We start from the raw sequence: 27391 nt of genomic DNA, 5'->3' as shown, positions 1-27391 counted from the left end.
CAAAGATTTTTGATGTGTTTACCATATCAGCGTTTAATATTTAGCACATCTAAACATGTTCAAGGATTTCCTGAAAACTGAAGTCATTTACAGGTGGCACGCATGTACAAAAAAACAAAGTAACTCCTTGAATGTTAAAGTTTCATTTTAAACAGTGAAAATGCACTCTCCAACAGACCCACAGCAAATTATAAGACAAGGCAGAACTGACAGCAAAAGCTAGCTGTGTTACCAGGCTGAAGTGGAAAGGGAAGGAAACGCACATTGATCTTCTCAATTCTGGATTTCAGATTCCTCTCGTGTGATCTGCATCCAGAATGCAGTTTCCCATCCTGCCCAACAGCTGGAACTACTGCAGGACAACAGTGACCCACAAACTGTACATGCTGTTGTCAACGAGAATTTTTTTAAACCCTGACTTGCAACGTGACTTTCAAATACATGCAAAATATTCCAAGAAGTCTCACAAGGGGCATGCCCACTATCTGACTCCTCAACACTGGGAGAAAAAAAACACACACACAAAAAACACAACAGCAAGCAGGCTTAAGCAAATAAATGTACCTTTATTGTCTCTTTGCACACCTGTACCCAAAGACACTCCTAGCAAGGATTCAGCTAGAGGCTTTCACAATATGAACCCACTTCGAAGAGCTCCTGAGAGCAGATCCTTTCACAGAAAGGATTATTTACAAGTCGTGCAGGTGCAGTACTGGCACACAGAACAATGCCTTCAAGAGGAGAATGTTCCATCCATGTGCTGTATGGCAATGTGTTTTAAACCAATGGTTTATTAAAATCACTACAATTTCATTTCTTGTCTATATATATATTTGGTCTGGCCTAACCCTGCTTGTACCAGACTGCATGAAAGGCAAGTTTGTTTTGGTTTCTATGTAGAAAGCGAGACCCTGCAGTGCCTTCGGATACCTGCACACAGACAGATCTGACAGCTGTGTTGACGATCAGCTGCCAAGCCACAGCAACACGGACTGTACTGCTTCGTAGCTGGTTCGTTTTTTGAGAAGTGCCAGGTTTCACTGCACAATGCATGCAGTCCCTCCTGCCATGCCCAGGTGTGTGCACGTTTGTTGTAGATCCTGGAAGAGACTGCTCTGCTCTGGGAGTCCTATTAGTGTCCCTGTGGGACTCGCAATACCATCCATACCCAGTACTCCACTTCCAGCAGTTATCAACAGAGCTGAATTTCAAAATACTAAAATTCAATGACAAGCGTTTAGACTAGAAGTTTTTTTCAACTCCTTCAAAAATGTTGCCGACGTTGAAAAAGATGAGTGGAAACATCTGTCCATGAATTTTTAGAATTGCATTGACCACAAAAAAAAAACAGAACAAAGTGGAACAAGAGATGATATTAGCCCATTTCACAGAAATACAATCAATAACCGATAACCTGCGTTCTTTCCGAGTCCTACGGTTCCAACCAATCCCTCCCCCTTCCCACCAGAACGTGCCACAAACCTGCCAAATGTTTGCGCCAACATTCCTTCACCCTTGTGTAAGCCGGATGTTCTAGAACCCTGCCACAGCACAGGGGAATTCCACTCCGTTAAGAACACATGCATACACAGGGCTAGTCTGTTTTACAATAATGGTCTACACTTCTCATACATTCCTGGGAGGTTTGTTTTTTTTTCTTTCCCTGAAATAAAGCAGATGGTTTTAACTGTTCTTTCTATACTGACATGAGCGAGAGCATGGTTATAAATAGAGAAAAAATTACAAAACAATTCAAAATCAATGCCACGTGCTTATATTAATACTGTCTGCAATGTAATGGTTAGTATAATACTGATCAACTTTTACTAAACAATTTCATTCTAAATCGAACAATTGCTCTTTCTATTAAAAAAGTTTCATACAAAAATACTAATAAATGCTGATATTAAAAAGGAAAACAATATTTGTAAGCATTTTCCAGTTAAAGAAAATGAAATGAAAGCTGCTATTTGCCGTATCCTCTAGAACGGAATAGAAGAGAGTCAGCTGGCTTCTTCGCTGCGAGTCCAGCAGTGATCTAGCTTGTTATTATCATTATAATCATTTCAGTAAAACTCAGATTATGCAAACACCTCTGCTGTATATCTCCAGATGAACGCCGCAGCATTTAATTTGAAATGGCCCAAACAGCTGCAGCGTTTGCTCAAGTGCAGCCCTTCCGGTTACTGGGAGTAGCGCAGTTTGAGGATGGAGACCCTGGTAAATCTGTCCTGTGTTGGTTTGTTTCTTGTTAAGGGCTGGATGTATTCAAGGGCAGAGAGGATATACAGGTTATCTGAACATCCCCATTAACCTGTCTTGTGTGCTGCTCTCTTCTGTCCTAAATGCCATCTGCAGCCCTCAATCGCTGGTATTTGCAGGACAGTGAGGTACTCTAGGTTACACCTGTACAGGTTTCTTGATTGGGACGGTCATGTAAAAAACGCCACTGTCATAATTCAATTATGAGAGCATCTCCATTACCCGAACACCCCCTGATCCCAGCTAGTCTGGAGAACAAAAGTTTTACTGCATTACAATTTTCTTTATTTGTTCACTTTGCTCTGAGTGATTGCTTGCTTGTCCTGCTGCTCTGAACTGAAAACACCAGTATGGGGTGAGGTTGGGCGTGGTTTGCAGGGTGCTGATAGGTGACTGGTGTGTGAATCCTGTCCCAGAGCCGCTAGGAGTTATAAAACAGCAGGATCCAAGTGATCCACAAACCTGCAGCAATGGTTTGAATTACTTTCAGAATTTACAGCAACTTTTCAATTTTTCAGCTATTGCAGGAGAGTAGGACTTGAACATTAAAAGGAAAAAAACAAATCTTAAAGTTGCTTAAGTTTGCCGATGGATTCTAATGTTACACATCTCTACACTGTGAATCACAGAAGCTCAACCATGCAATGAAGAAATCCCATTGTCTGAAATAAAGAACACCACAAATGGTACAACATAGCTCAGGACCTGTGATTGTTCCCAAGGTGTTTAAAACAGGCAAACAAACACATCTCATATTATTATTACTATGATCACTGTTACACAACATGAGCCACAGCCTTCTCATGCTTCGATTGTCAATGCATACATTTCTATGGGACCTGCCGAGAATTAAAAAGGCACAGACTGGGAAATTTATGGCAGCGGAGTACAGAGTCTCATTGTTAAACATTACTGGCACAATATGCTTCTCCTGGATGAAGAGTCCCTGCCTGTTGGATACCAGGACTGGAGGACGATGCTGGCACTGTACTGGATGGGGAGCATTCTCTGGGACAGGCTGGAGGGGAGGGAGGGAGACAGAGGGCTCCTATACGGTGTCACAGAGCAATGCATGTACTGCAACCCAGCAAGAGCGCTGCTCAGAGTTCCAGCAGCCAGTACCATCCCGGCACAGTTAGCATGGCTTCAGTATCGTCTCTGCCACCATGTGCACTTTAACACAGTCTCGCTGAATGGCTGAAGCTTGTGTCTTTGGTTGTTAGCTCACACAATGACTTGTTCATCGCCGGCTGTATAAAAGTGACAGTTACAGGACCCAGTGACCAGAGTCCATTCCATTGTGTCGTTATAATGCGACTGTGTGTCGGGGGAGTTACATATCAGGAAGGGAATAACCTGCGAGGAATCTTCCCATGAAGCACTGAAGGAACAAGCGGCCTGTTCTGTTGATCCGCCAGCACTCTTTCAAAGAGGGGGAACAATCCTGATATCTTGAAAAACAGTATAATCCAATGTGTCCTGTATAATCCAAATGAATCCCTCCCCCTCTCTATCATGTCTTTACAAGAGGACCAGACAGCCCTGCAAAAAAGATGCTGCATCTCAGCGTGTGGGAGCTCGGACCACAGCAATCCACAAGAAACAACGGGCTTCCAGCGCCAGAGTCCACTTCTGTTTGATTGTCCAGCATGTTTTTAAATTTTTTTATTGTTGTTTTGCAAAGAAAGCGGAATTTGTGTGCTTGTTTAACAGATGCAGTAAAAAAAAAAACGAAAAAGAAAAGCTAATTCAAAGCCATATTATGCACACCTGCATACATCCAGGGCTGCCTTTTCCTGTTCCCTTTCAGCTAGTTCACTGTGAACTATTCCAGACACTGTCCTTATGCTCCCTCCACGCCAGTGTCAGGGAGTGCCTCGCTCTCAGAGAGAAACACTTTATGCACCACTGCATATCATTAGCACACTCTTGAGTTTTGGCTTGTTCAGTAAGAACTATTTCAGGCATTCGTATAGGTCTATATGTTTCTATATAAATGTCCCTTTGATTGTTCTGCTCCCCGCACACTCGCGTCCCGCAGGGAGGAGGAGTCCTCGCAGCATGCTGCAGTCGAGTGGATTGTACTGCGCAGACACTCACCCTTCCCCTCCCCTCCCCTCCCATCCAGGTGCCAGCTGTTCAGACCACGAACTCGGGCACCTCGTTGCTGGTCAGGTCCAGGGAAAAGTACTTGCTGGTCCTCTTGACGGCTCCAGCGGAGGGCTCTCTGATGGCGGCGCACTGCTCGGCCAGGCTGTGGTAGCCGGCGTCGCTCAGCTCCGGCGCGCAGCCGAAGGTGTAGCTCTGCGCAGTGTCCTGGCACAGCTCCGCCCACTGCAGGCAGCCCTTGTGGTCGTGCCGGATGTCGTCCAGACTCTGACTGTGCCGGTCCGTCGATGACCTGGGCTTGCGGCACACCGTCTAACCAGACCAGGGAGAAAAGGGTGAAAAGCACAAGTGTACGGTCAGGTTCAGGACTGGCAGTTTTAAAACTCAGTGTTGTCATTCATAAAACATGCCGGTCTGATTTCATAGACCCAGATACATGTTCACATCCAAGCTCATTAATAAATGCTTCTCTAGATGTATACAACCTCACTGCAGGGATGGCAATAAGACTCTTATTGCACAGCAGTTTCACAGGTTTTACTACAAGCTTGATTAGTCACAGTGTATCGGTAACAAGCTCAGGCGCATCTTATTAAACTCCTAGTCAAACCAGGAAAGGATCAAACCGCTATGCAGTGGGTCTTATTTCCATCCCTGCACTAGATTCAAGGAAGGTGAATAAGCTGATGACAGTTCACACAAGTACCTGCGGCAGGGAGTCGATGCTCTGCCCTCTCAGCTTCACCACCGTCTCTGAAGAGCTGGAGGTAGATGAGCTGATGTCCTTCACGATCAGTCCTGCAACACAGACAGCATCAAGAGAGCATCGCAGAGTTAGAGCCGGGGCACAGGCACCGCTCCCCAGCCTGCACACTGCAGAAACATGCTGCTCCTGTTACACTGGACAGCTCATCAGCATTAGGCTGCTTTCAAACCCAATACTTCCTGATGATCCAACATGCGTGAATCAAGACATGACAAAATCCCCAATCTTAGACAGTGAAGAACAGCGATCCACACAAACCCAAGCAGCCATCTCTCACTTGGCATGGTAAAGGAGTCCAGTCAACACGAATGAGCCTCCCCTGTGGCAAGCTTATCCGAATAATCATTTTGTGCAGCAATATTACTATTCATGCTACAGAAATATCTACTGTACACCTCCCATATGAATAGGGACGGCGTCGATTGGGCAGTGTTACTGGCATGGTTTACAAGCCAGCGCAGTGCCAGCGTCTCACCCGAGTAGCCGTTGATCTGGCCTGTGCTCAGCATGTCCTCTGTGATGTGGATGCACAGGTCCGGGCTGAACCCCAGATCACGAAGCTGCTCGTAGTCCTTTGGGTCGTCCACCAGCATCTCGATCTCTGAGAGAGGAGATCAATACAGAAGCACATCACGCATCACGACACATACCTCTACTGATAAGACAGTTTCATGACTCATCGATACGCACTGAACCGCCACACCCCTAGCCCTGCGAGGAGCCCCTTACCGTCGTCCTTGCCCCCGCTCTCTACCCCCGAGGTGTGAGAGCTGCCGTGGCTGGTTGTGGAGCTGCTGCAGGTGCGCAGGGGGTGGCGGGGGGCCTGGCTGGCGGTGCGGAAGCTGTCCGTCTCGATGCCCGAGGTGTGGGAGCTGCCGTGGCTGACGGTGGAGTGCCGGGAGAGCCTCTTGTGCCGGGAGCTGCTGCCTGCGCTGCTGCCACTGGCCCGCGAGCGCTTCTCCAGCTGCTCCATGTCGAGCTCCAGAGCGTCGCTGATGTACGACTCGCGGTACTGCTTCTTATCTGAGGGAACGGGAGAGGAGAGGAGAGGAGTCACTCACTACCGTACAACAGGGGGAAATCGACTGGTGTTCAGGAAGTGCTTAAAGTGTTCAGAACAGCCGCTTTCACTGCTGTGCACACACACACACACACACACACACACACACACACACACACACTACTGTGCATCCCAGGAAATAAACCAGTGTGCACACTGCTGCAAATACATGAAGAAAAATAATTTCAATACTTTGGGAAAAGAAAAAGATTGTGCAGTACACAACACTGCAGGTTTATGCTGATCCCACACACACACACACACACACACACACACACACACACACACACACACACACACACCTTCGTTCTCCTCCAGCCGGCGGACCTGCTTCATCACAGGCTGCAGGTTCATGTAGAGCTGGTGGCTGTGGCTCAGCAGCTGCAGCAGGTGTCGGGAGCGCATCGGGCAGCCGGTGTAGTAGATGAGCTTCCGGGCCGAGGGCAAGCCGTCCGGCAGGATCTCAAACTTCTTACCCTGCCGGAAAGAGAGTGCCGGTTAAACAGGGTCCACCGGAGAGAGGCGATTCTCTCCCATCACACTGGACTCTACTGTTCTTCATACAAGAAGGAATCTGACTCTTACTGCATAGCAGTGTCACCCATTCCAGGTTTTAATATGAGCTTGATTAGCCACAGTGTACAGGTAATGGGCACAGGTGTGCCTGATTAAAAACTCCTAGTAAAAACCAGGAATGGATCCAACTGCTATGCAATGGGAGTCTTACGTACTGTACACAGGGAAACCTATCCTCCTTCAGTGCCCTGCTATTGGGAAAGGAGTGCTTGTATCTGCTGCCATCTAGTGGCCAGTGGCAGCAGTACAGAAACCAGCAGGGGGGGCTACAGTACTGTGAAGAGATGAAGCCGATTCACAGCCTTGTAAGCAACAGAAACCGAGTTGTATTACAGGTGTATGAAGTACGGAGCACTGTGGGTTATGCAGATACTGCTGATAGATTAAGACCTGGCATGTGCTAAACGGAGTTTGTTCTTCCCTGCTGCTGCAGCTGTGTTTGGTCTGGAGGTATTGACAGCTGAAGATCTCAAGACTGTGAGAAAAGAGCTGAAATAATCACTTTCAGCAGAGTGTGTCTCTATCCCTAACCCCCTCTCTGTGTGTGTGTGTGCGCGTGTGTCTCTATCCCTAACCCCCTCTCTGTGTGTGCGTGTGTCTCTATCCCTAACCCCCTCTCTGTGCGTGTGTCTCTATCCCTAACCCCCTCTCTCTGTGCGTGTGTCTCTATCCCTAACCCCCTCTCTCTGTGCGTGTGCGTGTGTCTCTATCCCTAACCCCCTCTCTCTGTGCGTGTGCGTGTGTCTCTATCCCTAACCCCCTCTCTCTGTGCGTGTGCGTGTGTCTCTATCCCTAACCCCCTCTCTCTGTGCGTGCGTGTGTCTCTATCCCTAACCCCCTCTCTCTGTGCGTGTGCGTGTGTCTCTATCCCTAACCCCCTCTCTCTGTGTGTGCGTGTGTCTCTATCCCTAACCCCCTCTCTCTGTGTGTGCGTGTGTCTCTATCCCTAACCCCCTCTCTCTGTGCGTGTGCGTGTGACTCTATCCCTAACCCCCTCTCTGTGCGTGTGCGTGTGTCTCTATCCCTAACCCCCTCTCTATATGCGTGAAACTGGAACACTGCATTCCTCTGCCTTCCCGCAGGTTACCAGCCATTCCCAGAGCCTGCAAAGTAATACTATCTGCTGTGGATAACAGCACAGGTCAGCCCACTCCCCAGAGACACAGAGGAGCTCAGAGTTCAAAAGAGCATACGTGGAGTAAGCTCCCACGGCAGAACTGCCCTCACACCAGAACGGGCGCTGATTGGAGGGAGACGCACGAACAGAGCAGCGGGACGCTTAGGAGCCGGCTGGTTCATTGCATGGTCTTCACTTCCAGGACGAGTCTGCAAGGGGTTTAAGAGGTCCTGAACATGCATGCGAGCATTCCTCAGCGATTCCCACCTCTAATCTCTTTAAGGCACTTTTATTTGGGGTGTAAATCAGCAAAGCCTGTTCTTAAGAGAAGCCCCTCCAGGGTCGTTACATTTGAAACATCAGTAACAGGCTCCCTATCCCTTCAGACACAAAGCATGAGACTTCGATACTTGCTGGAACGCACTGGATGGAGCCAGTGCAGTGAAACGCAGCCACTCCCCCGGCGTCTTATTGGGTTCGCAGCGACGACACAGCTTCACAAAACGAAAAAAAAAGACGCCAAAGCTGGATCTGTGTGAAACGTATTGAAACGTGCAGCAGATTATTATCCAGAGTATTTGTACATGTTAAAACTCTAAATCCAGTTAAAACAAGCAAGGATTGAAAATCAGAACAAAATCTGGCAAAAAAAAAAAAACACAGCGCGGCAGGGATCTACCAGCAGAGCACTCAAACAGCTGGCTGCAATCACCTTGGATATGACAACCAGTTAACAGATGAGATGATAATCTCCAAACAGCCATGTCCTCGCCGACAGAACTGGGACAGAGCCAGCGACTGTGCTAATTACAAGACGCTTGTAACGAAGGATACTGTACAGGGATGGGAATAAGACTCCCATTGCATAGCAGGTCAATCCATTCCCAATTTTACTGAGTTTAGTAAGACACCTGAGCTTGTTACCTCGCCGCTGTGGCTAATCAAGCTCGCATTAAAAGCCAGAATGGGTCTTATTTCCATCCCTGGCTGTACAAGCATTTCACTGCAAGATTTCATAAAAGGAGTAAAATCCTGATTAGAATGCAGATCATTTAGGTAAACAATAAATCAATATATAAATAAATAAATAAAAGCCATTTTATCTAATTATCTGTTACCAGGAGGCATTGTTTAATGTGTTGTGCTTAATTGACATAATGGCATGTGGAGGTTTAATTAAACGCAGCAGTTTGCACATGCCCACACCTCCCCTCCTCCCCTGGGGATACACGAGGTTCATAGACTCGTCTGCCTTGAACTTTCCAACTCCATTTAGTTTTTTTTTCTTCTTTTTTTTTTGCAGTAGAGCGAGCTGGTCGTAATTGATTTGGTCTGCCCGTCTCCTGGTTCTGTAAAGCTTAACTGAATGAAAATCGCAGTGGAACGGGAAGCTGCAGGATGAAGTGTTCTCTTTCCCATGGTCTGCTGGGAAGTTCCCAGCAGGATGATACACTCTCCCTGTCCCTCTGCTGACGAAGCTGTGAGGTCTGACGCAAGCGAATAGCTCTTTGGATGCCAGCTGCATGTTTTCAGGGTGGCTCTGGCGAATTTACTTTACAAGCTCATAATTTATAAAAAATGTAATCAAAACATGTGGTGCAGCTGGAGAGGAGCAGCACAGAGCTGGGTGGGGGGTGTCAGAGAATATGTACAAATATATAGATAAGAGTGTAGTAAAATGTGCATGTTCTATACAGTCTGTGGAGTGTACGTGACTAACAGCACTCTCTGTGAACTAGTTTATAGTATTCCTGGTGAAGCACATAATCCCACTTGGGAGGTAAATCCGTGCAGGTGAAGTGGTAGAAAATGCCTATGGAGGTGTAACAGACATTGGAAGAGCCAGCAAGGTCTACTCCACTCATCTAAACAGCAGCAGATCTTAACAGCGCTGCCTCTTGCATTTAGAAATAAAGTAAACAAGACTGCTGGATGTTTCTCTTTCCTATCCTTGGGCCTCTTGTTTAAACGCAGTGGATCTTGTGAATGGTTCTCACTACACTAACAGGACCAGTGCAGCAGATTGAACAGGAGTCTCCACTCACCACGAACACCAGCTTCCCCACGTTGGTCCAGGGGAAGTCATACAGCAGCTGCTTGGACTCGCCCACATTCTGAAACACAACCAGAGACTCTGTCAGAGTAGCTGAAAACACCTTCATTCCAACTGCATACAACCCTGTCCTCTCAGCATCACCCCCTCCCCCCAGTACTAAATCACTGAACCGATTTGTGCTTTGGTAAATTCTCTCGTCTCTTACCTGAAAGATCTGAATCCCACGCAGAGTCAGTCCAAGGGTCAGGGAGGCCTCCACTTCCCTTTTGTCCTATGAGACAGAGAGAGAGAGAGAAAGAAAGAAAGAGAGAGAGAGTGAGTAAAAGAGTGCGAGCCCTGCGTGCGTCTCATGCTGTGTGTAGTCAAGGCCAGTGCTCTGCAGTGTGAGCCCTGCGTGCGTCTCAGGCTGTGTGTAGTCAAGGCCAGCGCTCTGCAGTGTGAGCCCCGCATGCGTCTCAGGGTGTGTGTAGTCAAGGCCAGTGCTCTGCAGTGCGAGCCCTGCGTGCATCTCAGGCTGTGTGTAGTCAAGGCCAGTGCTCTGCAGTGTGAGCCCCGCGTGCGTCTCAGGCTGTGTGTAGTCAAGGCCAGTGCTCTGCAGTGCGAGTCCTGCGTGCGTCTCGGGCTGTGTGTAGTCAAGGCCAGTGCTTTGCAGTGCGAGCCCCGCGTGCGTCTCAGGCTGTGTGTAGTCAAGGCCAGTGCTCTGCAGTGTGAGCCCTGCGTGCATCTCAGGCTGTGTGTAGTCAAGGCCAGTGCTCTGCAGTGTGAGCCCCGCGTGCGTCTCAGGCTGTGTGTAGTCAAGGCCAGTGTAAGCAGCCCCCCCTCCTCACCTTGTAGAGTCGGTAGTAATGCACAGCCACGTCATCCAGAGGGGCCGACTCCTTGATGTATTTCAGATGAGCCTCGGAGGCCGTCAGCGCAAACTGGTCTTTGTGCATGTTGGGAACGTGCCTCAGAATGTACTCCTTCCCCCTCTTCACAATCACCTGGGGAGGGGAGAGGGGCAGACACACACAGAGAGAGAGGAGATCAGTACAGCAGGTAAACCTCCACAGACTACAGCTATAACACAAATAATATTCAGTTATTTTTCTCTTAAAACGCAGCTGTTACAACTGCGGTCAAAGTGCCTGGCCTCATTTAATCCAGCCAGAGTAGTCAGAGTTTCAGTTGTCATGAGAATAAGGAAAGGGTTAAAGGACACGAGATTACATTAACTAAGCCATTGACTTCTCCAGAAAGCTGGTTTGTAAGCAGGATGAATATCATTAAAATCCTGAAAGGAAGTGTGGGGGGGGGGGGCTCCAGTTCAGCAGAGGAAACCCCTCAGAACACCTGCCAGACTCCACAGCTATTCCCAGCTTATTTTCCCATTCTGTGCTTTCTCAAGGGCTTGAATAAGTGACAGACTGTTAAACACGAGAAGAGAGAGGCTGTAACCATAATCTCTGCTGCCGTAGCTCGTCCGTAGCGCTTCCCTGCTCGCGCTCCACGTGGCTCCTGCACACTAGAGCCGAGATCTTCTTTCAGCACAGAGGGAAGAGGCCCTCCTCACTCACCCAGGGAGGGAAGTAGTCCTCGGGCTCGAAGTACTTCCCAAAGTGTTTGTTTCGTTTGTAGTTTCCCAGGTCGGCCTGCAGAGCGAAGGCTGCTAGGAGGAAGTAGGCCTCTTCTCGCTGAGGACACTGGGACTGGAGCACCTGCTTCCTCAGGTGCCAGTAGTAATAGAAACGGGCAGTGCGGTCACTGAGAGGGACACAGAGAGAGGGAGAGGGTCAGAGGAGCAGGGAGAACGCCATGCAGCAGCTGTGAAAGCAGATCCAAAAAGGATGAACCTAATGAATCAACTGCTAGAGGACACAGAGTGCAAGAGGAGACACAAGTCTCCAGGGTTGAGGTTTCTATTTAAAGAAACTGTCCTGGGTTTTATTTAAAACTAAAAAAAAACTAAAAAAACAACTAAACATTTGTTGATCCTTACCCTATCAACCTGCCGTTCTCCACGTAGTACTGCGCCTTGAAATGAATGATCATCGGGGGCCCGAACTGATCGATTCCCTGTCACGGAGAAGAGGACACGGCATTACGAGGCACCATTCTTCAGACACAAGAGAAAGGGGTCTGATCTGAATCAGCTCGACAGCCCGTCCACCCCAGCCTCGATTAGCATCAATGAATACAGTGCAAAGAGCCCTGCGAGATAGCAGGGCTACCAGTTTATACAGTACAGTGTGACAATTTACCAAAGCTGGTATCTTATAATCAGTCTGTCCACGTTAACATGCGTATCATGAATTGATGAGCACGTGATGTCGAGGATTGAAATAAGAGCCCTATTGCACAGCACTTTCACCCATTCCAGGTTTTAAAAGGAGCCAGATTAGCCCCAGTGTATCGGTAACAAGCTCAGGTGTGTCTCATTAAACTCATAATAAAACCAGGAATGCATCAGACTGCTAGGTCTTATTTCCGTCCCTGTTACGGGGGGCAGTACCGCACTTCTCACCTTACTCGCCTCCCTCTTCCACTCCTTAGGGCAGTACTTGGAAAGCTTCTGACCCAGCTCCATGTATACCTGTTCATTATCTACAGGAGGGAGAAGCAGAGCAGGTTAATACGGGAGCTGCTCTGAACATTCTGCAATCAAAGATATAGAATAATCTCCACATGGACATTCTACTGTAGTTCTACAGTGCCTGCAGGACCGAGGATCCCCATTCTACTGTAGTTCTACAGTGTCTGGTAGCTGCACTGTTTAAACAGCCAGCTTTAATTCGAGAACCAGTGTCTAGCAGTGAAGCAGGAAAGCGGTCCCAAGCAGCCCCTGCAGGACTGGCCCGCACACAGCTCCTGTTTGTACGCTGATTCCACACTCAACAGAGCAGACGCATGGACATTCTCTCAATTAAAAGACAAACAGCACTGCATCAGACAGCTGTCACCATCCATCACCCTGTCCCACCACACAGAGAAGCGTACATGGCCACAGCCTGGAGACAGACCCCCCCCCCCCCCCCAACACACACACACACACACACACACACACACACACACACACACACACACACACACACACAGGGTCACGACATGGCTATTGTATTGTGTGTCTGACCTCTGGTCAGTGGAAGTTACTACAATGAAACAGGAACAGCCCAGTCTCCCCTAATTACTCCTGCACTAAATAAATCTGTCTCTTAAGACTCTTCTCACTCGAGAGGGTCAACTGGACGTATAACATCATTAATAATCTTAATCAAGAGCGGCTACACATCACAACAGGAGGAGGCCGGCACTCACTCTGGATGACACTGAGGCCGAAGAGGTGACAGTCTTTGAGTCGGATGAGATCACACACCTGGATGAGAAGATCCTGACACAGCGTCTTCACCTGCACACAGACAGGGTTCAGACAGGGAGAGGAGAGTGAGGGCACGAGGCAAAGCTGCACTGTTACAGCTGGACAGACACCACCTGACATAGCGCTGCTGGAAGTCATCTGCGTTGCATGCAAGACTAGATGTGAAGTGCTTTGACTGGCTTAGAGGTATGTTACAGAATTCATATACTGTACAGAAAATAATCCATGAGCAAGTTCAGGGCACAAAGTAACTAACCAAGTAACGTGTGCACTGCGCCAGTCTGTTTCCCTGTGCTTTTAATTCCGGATCTGCAAATTGATCACATCGCAGGGAACATCTTCCAGCCAGAAAGGTGTAACCTAACACTGAAATCTGAGCAGCTCATGGTGATTTACTGCAACAGCAAGTTGAATTGATTTGATCCATTTGTATTGCAATTGTGTAATTGCATGTGCTGCTGACAAGTTGTACATGAGTTTGCTCAATAAAGCCTGTGTAGAAAATGGAATTGATTAAAAGAGAATGGGAATTGGAAACAGATTTTAAAAAAGGAGTGGAGCCTAACCCTGGTGTGGACAGGGTACAAGTGCTGTTTGCAATGAAGGTAGAAGACTGCTGCCTCTTGCCTTCTTATTCAGAGCTAGTATACAGTAGTATAAACCCTAAGCAGAGCACCGCACCCACACACTATCCTACACAGAGTTTCTGCCCTCTTCCCTTCCCAATCACTAACGGGACCAGCCCATGGTGCTCACGTTGACAATGATGTTGAGGGTCTCATCGTTGGGGAGGAAGACGCAGACACAGCGGCGGTCCTGCATGGCTTTGTTGTTATGGAAGTTCAGCTTGTTCATTTTCGTCCTGCTGGGACGATCTCGGTGGCAGGCACCAAGCCCAGTGCCAGCGCTCGCTCAGCTGTACCCGATGACAGCCCTGCCAACACGTCACACCTGGAGGGGGGGCCTGCCGGCTCGGGCATGGACACTGCCAGGCTGCACAGCTGGGGAGAGGGAGGGAGAGAGAGCAGGGGGTCACTCGTATGAAACAGAATAAAGCCCACTTAGTATGCAACACTTCACAGTAAGCAGTAGCTGGAATTTTAATGCAATTACTTAACCAATCAAATATTATTTCCTAGTTTCTGTATAGCATCACAGGGATGGAAATTAGACTCCCATTGCATAGCAGTTTGATCCTCGCCTGGTTTTACAATGAGTTTAATAAGAAGACACACCTGAGCTTGTTACCTCTAATCAAGCGTGTAGTAAAACCTGGAATGGCTGAAACTGCAATGCAATTGGAGTCTGGTTTCCATCCCTGCACTGAAACTATTCAACATTCCTAAATTGCATCCGCTGTATTACATTTGGTGAGCTTGAAACGCATAACAAACAAAGCACAACCATTAAAATGTAAAAGCTGACCTAACAAGCTCTTCCACAGGAGCCTTAACCAATTAGACAACTAGACCCAATTCAGGCACAATGACACCACTCTGCTTGACATTCCACAGCAACAGACTTCATCCGACAAATGCAGTTCAACAAGACCTTTGATACTTACATAAACAGAAATCCCCACCCGGTCTAGACCGAAGAGAAAAAACGCAGACTAAATACGGCAGCGTGGAAATGCGAAGCCACAGAACACATCTGTCGAAGTTCGCGCTGGCATGCTGAATAACTGAAGCCCTCCAGGTAAAACCAGAAGTGTTATTAGGGCTGCTGCTGCTAACCTTAGAAAAAGCAAGTCAATGACCCTGCACCAGGAACTCACTGTGCTTCACACTCCCAGATCCTGCTTCCACAGAGCAGATTACTGTTTAATACGTGCTGGACTTGAAATCAGATTCTTCCAAGAGTGTAGGATTGTTCAAATATTCTTTCACTTTTGAAAGTCGGCTTAAAAATCTGCATAGACTGCATCACAACAGAGAACCAGGGGAGTACAAGTAAACCCTGTACCCCATCAAACAGTCGTGGAAACCGTATTTCAGATTTTCATTCCTGCACTGCTTTGATCAAGCAGACTCTCTGCGTACCTAGCAGGAGTGCGAGGATACTCGTACCTCGTAAATACAGCCTCGCTACGGGAGGACACACGTCAGCGCCCCGAATGAGGGGGACATGTGGTTTCCAATCGGCTTTTAAAAAACACTCGAATGAGGAAGTTAATTGCCATTGATTGGTACTCAACGGTAAAGGCGAGAGAAGGACAGCTTTTCTTGTTTTGAAATGAAGAAGTGTGTTTTGATTTCTTTAATACCTGAAGATAAATGTGAGTATCAGAGCACCCCTATTGTCTAGCCCATATTACAGGTCTAATGTTAAAGAGAAGCTCTCAAGAGCTGCTCCGAAACACAGAACAGACATACCGGTATATCAAGAACGAAATGAAACGACCGCTGAGCAACTGGCAAATGTAACTGGAATGTAATGAATGCGACGTGGACAGGCTACAGTAGAGAGCTTTGTGCTTTAAAGCGATCTCCACAGCGATCAGTCCGGCATCACTGCAGGGCTCAGAGCCACGCTGTGACAGCGTGAACTCAAGAGGGCTTCACAGCACCACCAGGAGCCCCTTGGGAAAATAAAAAAAAAAAAAAAAAAATATCACACACTTTGTTTCCGGTGGCACCTGTGATAATCTAACCCCAAGCCGCAGGGGAGGGAGCTGGGCTGTGCTGGGATGAAGACTTCAACAAGCTCCCTCAAGCGAGAAAGTTATAGTCCTGCTGGAAACCCCTGCTCTCTCTCTCTCTCTCCTACACAGCGGCCGTCTATTCTGCTGCCATACCCTATTCAGCAGCAGTGGGTAGAGCCAAAATTCCATGAAATCTGATTTGAGTGAGGAAGAGCGAGCGAGCGAGAAAGCAAGAGAGAGCAAGTGCACAGCCAGAAAAAAAGTGCTGCAGTCAGGAGAATTCCACTCCAACATGTGTTTCTCATTCCGACAATTAAGCCTTTTGATTCCTCCCAGCTCTGCGCTCGCTGCCAGAACCTCCCCCCATCTCATGGCATGCGCTCTGCTCCACAACTCCCAGCTTCTGATTATTATAGATTTCAATTATGTTATTAATAAAAAAAAAAAGAACCCCCCCCCCCCCCCCCTCCCTCACAAAACTCATTAGGCTTTCAAGCCTTTACCTCCTGGGAGTCGTAGGTTCAAATCCAGTTTAGGTCAACCTGTTGTAATGAATTTGGTTATTGTATCTCAACCAAGCCCCCAGTGGACACTCTTTTCATTTCTAACAGTACAAAATAGTCCAAAGTGGATTACATGCATCCCAGTCGCTGAAGTTCGAACCCAGGACCCAGTGGCTCTTGATCCCAACATTACACCACATGGCCTCCAACTGACTGACAGGGGATCTCGATTGCATGCAGTCCTGCTGATCTCAGGATGGACTGTCCAAGTGGGATTCTACAGCTCCACAGTGACTCGTGCAGGACAGGACCCCAGCAGGCTGTCCCTGCACGGGGCAGAGGGATCCGAGAGGTCCTCGGCACTCACACAATGAAACTGCAATGAAATACTCAAGACTCAGAGGCCCATGTAAACTGGAAGCAGTGGAGTGAAAGTTCAGTGTGACAGCCGGGAACTATAAATAGCTGAGACTCCAGAGGCCACTCACACTGAAACTACTAAAAAAAAACAGCACTGATTTGAATGCGTGTGCTTGTGTAGTTTTTAGCAGGGTTTTAAGTGCCGTCACATACTACAGGACACTTGAATAGGCACATGACATTACACTTTGTTTTCTGTGAAAATTCTGAAAACAGGTTTCATAGATGTTACAGTATGCCCCAGTAAAAGCATCACCACAGGAGGACAGTTTAAGAATAGTAAGCTGTGGTACGAAAATGCAATAGATTTTCTACATTCTTAAATCTCTTAAAAAAAAATTATATATATATATATATATATATATATTTTTTTTTTTCTTAAATACCAAATGCATCACTGGACACAATGGCTTTGATACACAGGGCCCCCAAGGTCTCAAATTGAATCACAGTGTGTTAACGGATTACTGGAGTGTGTGTCTGACTTGACAGAGCATAATGGAAGAGGCTCTTTCTCCTACACCATGAATCAATCGTCTTGCACAAGAAAAACCTCAACGCTAAAGATAACCAGAAGGTACGTTTGGGCAGGACTCCTCTTCCACGAGCTGCTGCAGAATGCAGGCTCGGAGCAGCCGGCTCAGCTCCGGCTCGGAGCAGCTAGCTTAGCGCATTCAGCCAGGAGGCACGGCAGAGCAGAGGCGATGCGGGGAGGACTGGCTCATGTACCGACACAGCCTCTTCACCAGGGTTTGAAATGTAGCCATGAGCTTTTACTCTGGTGTACACGGTTTCCTCTTCATTCATTTCTGTAAAACATTAACCTATGCACCTACAGTTTTGTTTGATGTACAGCAAGCCAGATCTGTAGTTCACACGGTTAACAAACACACATTTCACTAAGTAAATCGGAGATCTGCATCATTTGAAAGCCTGAATCCTTGTGATACATCATGTAAAAGAAGGATCACGATTCGTCGATCCACGATGAATCATTACACCCCCAGTATTTAGACAGACCTTTCCTTGTCAGTTTTATTATATATTGATTTGACCTTCACTTGCCACTAGCACTGCTCAGGCAGCGGCAGGCAGACTAATACTTCTCTCGTCTATATTACGCCTGCAGTCCCCGCTTGCCAGGATTACTTGCATCATCCTGCACTGTGAAACGCAGCAGCCGCAGCAGCACAGCTCTCAGAGTTGCTGGCGAGTTCCCTCAGGTCCGAGTCTCGCACCGAATTCCCCAGGAGCCTGCGAGGAACAGCAGATGAAAGCGACGCCGGCTCACATTCATCCCCGGCTACCGATCCAGGGGTCGCAACATCCCTGCATTGCTGATTCACTCCAGCGATCGCTGCTGGTGCCCCATGGCTGTCACAGAACAGTGCAGGGATTGGGTCACATCAAAACAGTGAGGTTTTAAACCACAGTACTGGTTTAGAAGCACCGTGAAGCAAGGCAGATCTAAAACGAATATTGTAGGTCCTGGTAAAACTGATGAACAAGAAAAACAAAAGTGGCCTGTGATGCCTTCCTCCTATTAGAATAAATCAAAGACAGCTGAATAATTTGATGATGTACAATACTGAAATGTATCTTCATGCAGACGAATGCAGAGAGATGTGAAATCTTGTTTCACAGCACAGTCACTTACGCAAGAAAAAGTGCAACAGGAACAGGACCTCTGAGCTGCTTGAACCGACTGGACTGGTTTGAATCAAAACCTTAAACTTACTTCAGAGCCAAAAAGAAAATGAACTGGGCACTAGTCCAGATTGGGAAGGGCTTTGCTTCCCAAGTTCACACACCCCCTCACTCCACCCTCCACCCCCCTCAAATGAAAAATCATTTTACAGAGCCAGGTAATATGATACCAAATGATTAACCTGGAACTAAATTCTCTGGGAACATTCAAACTTTTAAAGAGTGCAGAGAATAACGTTTCACTCATCCCGCTGGGGAATGAATAGCTATTTCACAGTCTGATACTGATTTCAAGGGGGGGTGTTGGAGTAGAATTGTGATTTATGGTTAGGATTATGTATAGAAGATCCTGGAAGCGTTGATATTCCAGAACCATTTGGCTCCGGACTAAACAATAACGTGCACGCCAAACCTACGACTGCACGGTGCACTACCTGCTCCACCATAAAGAGCTAACAACAAGTCTATCATGAACGACCATGTGTCTAATTACACATCCCACAGAGAACCCAGGATATGGGGACTTCAGCAGACCTTTTCAAAAAGCTGCTGCTGCTGCTGCTGCTCAAGGTCTGGATTTCTTAGACCTCACAGTTCAGGACACCTCCTCAAAGGCATGCTCATTCTCCCCAGTAGAAATCCTCAAAGTGAAACCTCCCACTGTTTTGCTGTTTGCTTTGGAGGCAGAGGGTCGAGGTAAACAGTCACACCACCTCTGGATTAATCACAGGCTTTCCGAGACCTGACAGAATACTGAAGAAACCTCAGACCTACTCATCCAGCCTCCCCCAGATCCACAGCCCTCAGCAGGCAACAGGGTCACCTGGACTGCGGGGCTCCCCACACACGCTGTACATCACCCCACTCAGCTGCTGAATCCTATTGCATGCCGAAACGTACTGCATGCTGGTGACGTTTGCGTGGGAGCTGAACCAGTGGAAAGGACAGTGTGATTGAGCATTGCTCTTCCAGGAAAGACCAGGAATATCCTATTTTTTTTTTTTGATTTTCCATTAATCCAACAGACATTCTTTAACACTGAACAACATGAAAATGACCCAGGAAGCATAACCAGACACTGATACATAATGAATCATTACGTATGGGTAACTTCTAGGCTAGATCTATTCTTTCAACAACAAGGAAACATACAGTACAATATGATTTTACAAAATTGGAACCTGCAGAATTTCAACACAGAGGCCCTGCAGCACATGCTCACACACACACTCATGCACACACACGCTCGCTCACGCACACACACCTTCACTCGCCGTGACGAGGCCGGGATCTTGTGTTGTTTTCTGCGACATTCCTGTCTCACCTCCACGAGGGCCGGGGCAAGTGTGGACACGCAGAGACTCTACGAACACTTCCATAGAGATACAGGCAAAGAGCACAGACTGCATTCTTAACACTGAATCTCATCAAGCTTCAGTTCCACTCTAACCCACATTAATACATTTAAACACAACAGTACCAGATTTACTTTGAATAACCACAAGATTATAAATCACGAAAGGGGATCGGAGAGAGAGCAAAACAGCTGTAGGGTGCCGAGTGAGAATGTCGCAACCCTCTAGGAACAAGACATACTTCAAGCAGGCTGTCTATGAAGCAGTGACAGAAATCTCAGCTGCATCCGACTGGACAGCACTTTGAGACACTCCAGGTCACAGAGTTTAACCCCACACTGAGCTTATCACAATACCAAAACACTGCAGCCAGGCTCATGGCACTGGCCTGGCTCAAACTCCTATGCAAACTCCCTATTGCTGTACCACAGGGATGGGAATAAGTTTTACCCTTTCCAGGTTTTACTGCGAGATTGATTAGCCATAGTGTAGATAACAAGCTCAGGTGCGTCTCATCGCATTGATAGTAAAACCTGGAGTGGATCAAACTGCTCTGCAATGGGAGTCTTCTTGCCATCCCTGTACTTGCAATCGCTCTAGCACAGTGGATGAACACACGCGTTTCAGACAGTTCTTGATTCCCATGGGGTGTCGGCTGCTTTTTCAAAAGAAAGCTACAACGTGCCACAGCAACGATTTCAGCCCCTATAAAATATGTTATTTATAAACTTCACTGGCAGGGAAAGGCTATATATTAAAAAAAAAACCAAGACATCTGTTTTACAGGTGATGCAAGGGAAAAAGAAAACAAGAAATACAACACACCTAAAACAGAGACAATGTCCAGGCATGTCTCAGCACAACACACAGTGGTTAGTCACATGTCTCCACCCCCTTCACTGCACAGTACCATTGCAAAACAGGCGCTGTACACTCCTGTGCTGTAACTCCGAGAATACAACAAGACTTCCACAAGAACAGAGTTCTTCCAACAGAAACAAACCAAAGCGGACTCCACCAGAGGTGGCAGTAATGCAAACTCAATGACAAGCGTAGCTTATACTGTCCCCAAAACTAATAAAGCATACCAACAGGTGAAAAGCAGGACTTTGCTGGGAATGTGCTCCAGAGTCCAGGGATGCAAAGGGAGCCTTACTTCCATCCCTGGAGTGGTTGATTGAATCCCAGTCACTGTCCCTGGCGCTCAAACAGCCGGGATCCTTCAGCAAATGCAACAGATCGAGTACAGGAGCAATGTACTGTGTTAGTGTCCTAGCAGAACCTTCCGGGAGGGTCCAATCCTCACGTAGTCTAGTCTATGCACATTGAATCCCAATGCAATTCTGCTGCATTTCACATCCATGCAGAAATACATGGATCTAGCCATCTCCACATTTCCAGGATGCTGCTGTTACGGAATGCTAGAGAGTTCTAAATTCCCTCAGCCCCATAAAGTTTTGGAACCCTATAATCTGTGAAAGAATTGCAGGGCCCTCATTGGCTAGTGATGACGTCAATGTCAAGAGACAGCACTAGCAGCTGGAGCTGCATGTGGTCTCAGAGCAGGAGCAGCCCACTGGAATCTCACAGGCCTGGAATAAATACTGCTGTACGCATAGCCAGTACTGCACAGATTCCACAGCATGCCATAAACTTCAAGAAAGGGGAAATTCTTCAGGGAGGATGACGTACCTCATTCCCACCTTTAAATACTGAGTTACAAATGCACTATAAAAAGACTGAGGGATGCATATGACAAAACGTTTGATACACGACTTTGTTTAGTACAGTCCTTCCCAGCAGCTGACTGATCCCAGAATTTCATCTAGGCCGCTTCTTGAAAGACCTTAATGATTTCGGCAGCAAAAATGTGGCTTGGCAACCCCTTCCACTGCTCTCTGGTCTCTGTGCTATGCTTTACTGGCTTGGAGTCAACTCTTTAGGATTTTAAAAACGTAATCTCCCCCCATCCCTTCTTTGTTCTAGCTAGGCTGCAGAGATCCAGTTCCCCATTTTCATTACTCTTATCTTTTAGCCCTGGGAACAGTCTGGTTGCTTCGATGGACTCTACCCAAAGCAGCAATGTCACTTCTATAGTGCCGAACTGAACGCTGTATTCGAGGGCCGGTCTCATTGGAACTGTGCAGTACCACCGCGAGCGAGGGGAGAACTCGAACCCAGGCCGCAGGGGTCACAACAACAGCCAAAACAGGGGCGGGGGGGGGGGGGGGGGCGTGTTTTCATAAGAAACAGATTCAGAATGTTTCCACAGAACGGACAGAGGGTTCAGACCTGACGTTTTAAAAACCTACACAACATTGCTGCATGAGGAACAAAACCTTAATATTTAAAACTCTCTAGTCAGGGTGGTGCTGGGTAATTGCAGTTTGACAAGCTTCTGTCCCATCAGTGTGTATTTATAAAGACAGGGATGGAACCAACACTATTGCACAGCAGTTTCATCCATCCCTGGTTTTATTACAAGCTTGATTAGCCACAGTGTAGCGGTCACAAGCTCATGTGTCTTGTTAAACTCCTAGTAAAACCAGGAATGGATCAAATTCCTATGCAATGGGAGTCTTCTTTCCATCCCTGTACAAAATAAAACATATTTCCTTTTCCTCCAGTTATTTGTAGAAAGCATCCAGATTTGCCCCCCAAAAATACGGTTAAAAGGAGGAGGCAAATTATCCACTTTCCTCAGATTATCCACTTTCTATTCAAACTCTGCTAATCAAACTGGGTTTAAAATATAACTGCTGGGTTAAATATTTGTTCAGAAAATATTCGTGGTCACACATCAGAACAAACACCTGTTGATAATGAATGGAGTTTCTTCACCATGACCGCTTCTTAACCCCCAAATCTGGAGCGTGACATTGAATCACCCCCCCAAACCCAGAGCTGGCAGTAGAGACATGGCAGCCTGGTACAGTGTTCCTGCGCCTGATACAGGCTAGCTGTGTACAGGAGGGGAGCAGGTCACGGTCTGGCTGCTCAATGTCCCGCTGCTGGACGTGCTCATTGTGAACAGATCCAGGGTCAACATGAAGAGGGGAGGGCCAACACACATGAGTGAAGCTTACTATAAAACACCTACACCTCAAAGTGCATTTTAAAACACTACAAATGAAATCTGACAAACGATCCATTACACATGAATAATAATAATAATAATAATAATAATAATAATAATAATAATAATAATAATAATAGGCCATTGCAAAAGTTTGTCCTGTCAATTAAATACACAGCACAGCATCTGTTCAAAGCAGCCGCCAAGTTGAGGCAGTGCTGGGTCAACACAGGAAAACAGCCTGCCATTCTAAAAGTTGTCCCCCCTCCCCTCCCCTCCCCTCCCCTGGACTCTGTGGAGCTCACTGCAGCACCTCCTTCATTATTGTGCATTGCCTCACCTCAACCACAGAACTCAACTACGCTTTGTGTAAGAGTGCTGTGTGCTAACTGAGAATCCACAGGGATCTCTGGGCTCAGCTACTGAACAGCTTACCAGAGAATAATCCACCTGGGAACAGTGTGCCCACACCTCCACAAGGTAAAAAACAAAACAAAACAGGAAAGCATGACTGAGCCATTATTGTAGGGGTTCTGAGAGAGCCCTAAAAACACACCTTTGAAGAGAAGAGTCACCCAGCGACGTCACAAAGCACACTTTCGTTATGATGTCAACAATTCCGACACAATCATGACAGTACAGCTCTGTGCAATCAAAAACCAGCAACTACTCGTTAGAGTCACCAGAGAGACCAGCTTACTTTATTTCAAAACTCTAGCTATTCCACTGCGCTGCATTCTCAAACAGGGAGCGCGTACGCCCGTTAGAGACAGGGGGTGTTTTTTGGGGAGGCTTTTGCAATCCATTTAGAATATGACTTGTAATTGCGCCAAGATGTAGAGGATGTCATTCCAGCGTTGCTCTGTGCTGTATGCAAGCCCTCTGATCCAGTTTAAAACGGATCTGTGATACAGCGTGGAAGATATTTAGAAATGCAGTTACGAACTCCATAGCACTTTTGTAATAGGAGACTCTGCTTTCAAGCAGTTATTATTCTGCCAAAAAAAACAAAACAAAAAAAACACACACCCAGGGCCAGACTGCAAAAATACTTGATAGACCACTTCCTTCTGGAAACGAGTCATTTTTCCCAGTATTTTTATGAGAGTTCTCAAGGATTTTCAGGCACCCTGCGTTGTTTGTCTTGGACAGCAGCGCGTTAGGTGTAGAATTCAGAATTCAGAATGCAGAATGTTGAGAGTTCTCTTTGTGGTTCTTAGAATATCCGACACAAAGCAACATTCGGGATTGTATTAGAACAGCGACGACGTGGTTTTTAATGAAACTTCATCCACGCTTTAACAAGACGAAACCCTCTTCGTTTCCCCGTGCCTGATGCGAGTGATCGACGCTGCCAGGATTAAAGCACCGCAAAGAGAAGAAAACTATCGATGTCTGCCTTTCTTTTCATTAGGGAATTTGGTGTTTTGTGTACAATAAAAACCCGACCGATATATGACAAAACTGACTGCAAAAAAACTAATATAAAATAATAATAATACAAATTACTCTAATAAATAATAATAATAATAATAATAATAATAATAATAATACAGCAGAATGGCTTAATTATTGAACGACACAGGCGTCATCAATGTCTGTTAAGTCTCAATATATAAACTAATACAGATAGTTTTCCGCAGTAGGGTAATTTTACAGTTTTCACCTCGTACTTAACTTCATTAAGTAAACGCTTCGCCAGCTGTGTCGGGCAGGCTCAATCTAAAAGCTTTTTAACTTCAGGCTGCTTCTAAAAAGCTCGTCTAACTACAGCACCCATGCCTGAACTTCAATCTTAACAAGCAAACCAGCACTGTCCCAACTTTCCCCGTGTACGCAGCGGTGCTGTGAAGTGCAGAGGCATCCACCGACTCATGCATTCTATCAATTTAGGAAAAGCGCTCCGGACTGACAGCACCCCTCCAATAAATACATACACTGTGTATACAAATACAATCACATGCACACAGAAAACAAATGCGCTTACCTTCTCGTGGGTCCAAAACAATCCTGTTTGGCATAATAGTACAATCCCCGTACGCCTGGGTAGTAAATGGTATAGTTTCCCTTTGGTTTAGCGAACAGTTACACACTCGCACAGCGTCCCGACTCGTTAGTCTCTGTGCCACATCGCTCACTGCAACAGCGCACTAGCGGCTACACATGTGGAATGGGGGACGGGCAAACCACAGTCGCATTAAAAAAGGGGGTGGGGTGACTGTTTACATCCTTAAGAAGCCGTTTGTTATTTGGGGTGTCGTTCTTCGTTTTACGGAATGTCGTATTTTGTAGATGGACTATTCCTATAATTAATTGTTTGAAACAGTTTTGTTCCGTGTTTAGAAAACAAAACACAAGGTAAAGAAGGCCGCATTTCGCTGATCTCCCTCTGTGGAGCAGTTTGGTATCGTCCGCGGCGAGCCTGTCATTCTACGCGAGGCTGCCTGCCTGCTTCAGGAGCTCAGCAGCTCAGAGGAGGAGGAAGGAACTCTTTACTCTCGACTCCTCCCTTTTAAAAAGAAATACTGGGGTGGCAAATGCTGCCTCCTGGCTGCTAATTACCGTTTGCCCCGGTTTCGTGTAAACCTTATGATCTCTACACTGAATATGCTCCGTGTTTTTATCTTTTTACACTCATGTCAAGTTTTATGTTTGAAAAACCCCAGTAGACGTGTATACCGATGCAGTATTTGACTGTAGGCGTATTTAGTACTTTTTTGGGTTTTACCAGGACTCAGATAAAATACAGTAATCGAGTCAATGTACCAGCTGCTCCACTTTCCCGGTGTTAACCACGGCACGACTATGTAAACACGTGTTTACAGCAAAATGCCACACGAATGTGCTGAAAGCAAACACTTCTGAAACAAGCGAAGCAGATCGAACCGTCACGGTCCAGGCAAGCAAGGCTACTGGTTTTCACGGAGTCACTGTACGCGTCCCAGTGAAAGTGGACCGGGGTGTGGTTTGTTACATTGTTGCCAAAATAAAGGCAGCCTTTGAAAGTCTGTGCAGAGTAGCCACGTGAGGGAAGGACAGCACGTGGCACTTTCTTAAAGTCTTTGGGATTATTAGCTGTGATGATATATTCTTGGACAGATTCTGAAAAGAATGAGATAAATAGATTGATAGACAGATTCTGGGACGGGAATAAGACTCCCATTGCATTCCATGCTTGGTTTCACTATGAGTTTAATAAGAGCTTTGTTACCTATACACTGAGGCTAATCAAGCTTGCAGTAAAACCTGGAGTGGGTTGAACTGCTATGCAACCTGAGTCTTATTTCCACCCCTGAGATTTGATGTGACTGCAAGGTGTTTCAATTGATCTGCATGAATACTTTGCCATTCCTCAGATTTCCTCTTCTAATTCCTCCAGGGAAGTTATGGGGCTGGGAATCTGATCAGGAAGTGCAGAATTCCTGGAACACAGAGAGTGCCAATCACCCCTGACAACCAAGCGCCTACTACCTGCCCTCTGCCAAAATCTATCCGCTGTCTGGCCAATCATGACTGAAACTCACTTGTAAGAGGGGAGATGCAGCTTGCATGTATTACACAATGCACACCAGGGGTGAACACAGCACTAAAATGTGTGCTAGTGGAGTGGATGGCTCCCCACGTGATTGAAAATCAATGCAGCTCGCTCCATCACACAGTGCCTTCTTATGATATTCAGTGTGCAGAGCGAGGCAGAGAAACATTGAAAAGATATATGCGTGTGCACACTGGAGTAATTATTATTATTATTATTATTATTATTATTATTATTATTATTATTATTATTATTATTTATTTCTTAGCAGACGCCCTTATCCAGGGCGACTTACAATCGTAAGCAAATACATTAAGTGTTACAATACAAGTAATACAATAAGAGCAAGAAATACAATAACTTTTGTTCAAGCAAAGTACATGTGTGACAAACCACAATTCAATAATCTCAAACTCTGAGGAAAAACCTTCACATGCACACTGCCCCAAGTCAGAGAGACTCACTGGGGTGGAAAACCGTGCTTCTAATTACTGATACACCCTCCAATGCTGCTCAAAATAATAATAATGAAAAAAAAAAGAAGGCCAGTCAGACAGTGTGCGGTTCACATTTCTGTCAGCAGCAGTTTGTAGTTGTGGGCTCTGTTCACACAGATTTAACCCCTGAGTTATTTAAAGAATGTTTTTCTGAATACAACAACGACGACGAAGACAATGACAACAGCCACAGCAATTCACATTTCTGTATGCCTTTCATCACAAGGACCTATTTCCTGCATTGTAAAACTCAAAAGCTGTGTAAAAGTTAGGACTTTCTATTTTTACAACTTCGGAGCCCTCCTTCAGGGCCCTGTCAGCTGGTCTGCCACTTTACCTCTTAACCACAGTGC

The 27391-nt window shown here is 46.5% G+C and overlaps 1 protein-coding gene across 1 annotated transcript; it reads right to left on the bottom strand.

Moving 5' to 3' along the window:
• Positions 1–546: 546 nt before the first annotated feature.
• Positions 547–25164, bottom strand: LOC117421970 (FERM domain-containing protein 6-like). The gene is made up of 14 exons (XM_034036533.3): positions 24994–25164; positions 14058–14302; positions 13241–13331; positions 12450–12529; positions 11925–12001; positions 11503–11689; positions 10774–10929; positions 10152–10217; positions 9936–10004; positions 6500–6674; positions 5867–6160; positions 5613–5738; positions 5078–5169; positions 547–4683 (listed from the first exon to the last, which is right to left on the bottom strand). Exons 2-14 carry the CDS (start codon positions 14154–14156, stop codon positions 4402–4404), a joined length of 1794 nt encoding a protein of 597 aa, XP_033892424.1. The 5' UTR covers positions 14157–14302; positions 24994–25164; the 3' UTR covers positions 547–4401.
• Positions 25165–27391: the final 2227 nt, after the last annotated feature.

The sequence above is a fragment of the Acipenser ruthenus genome, chromosome 15 (genome assembly GCF_902713425.1).
Source record: "Acipenser ruthenus chromosome 15, fAciRut3.2 maternal haplotype, whole genome shotgun sequence".
NCBI lineage: Eukaryota > Metazoa > Chordata > Actinopteri > Acipenseriformes > Acipenseridae > Acipenser > Acipenser ruthenus.
Note: the sequence above shows the minus strand (reverse complement) of the source record. Positions and strands in the feature narration are given on the sequence as shown.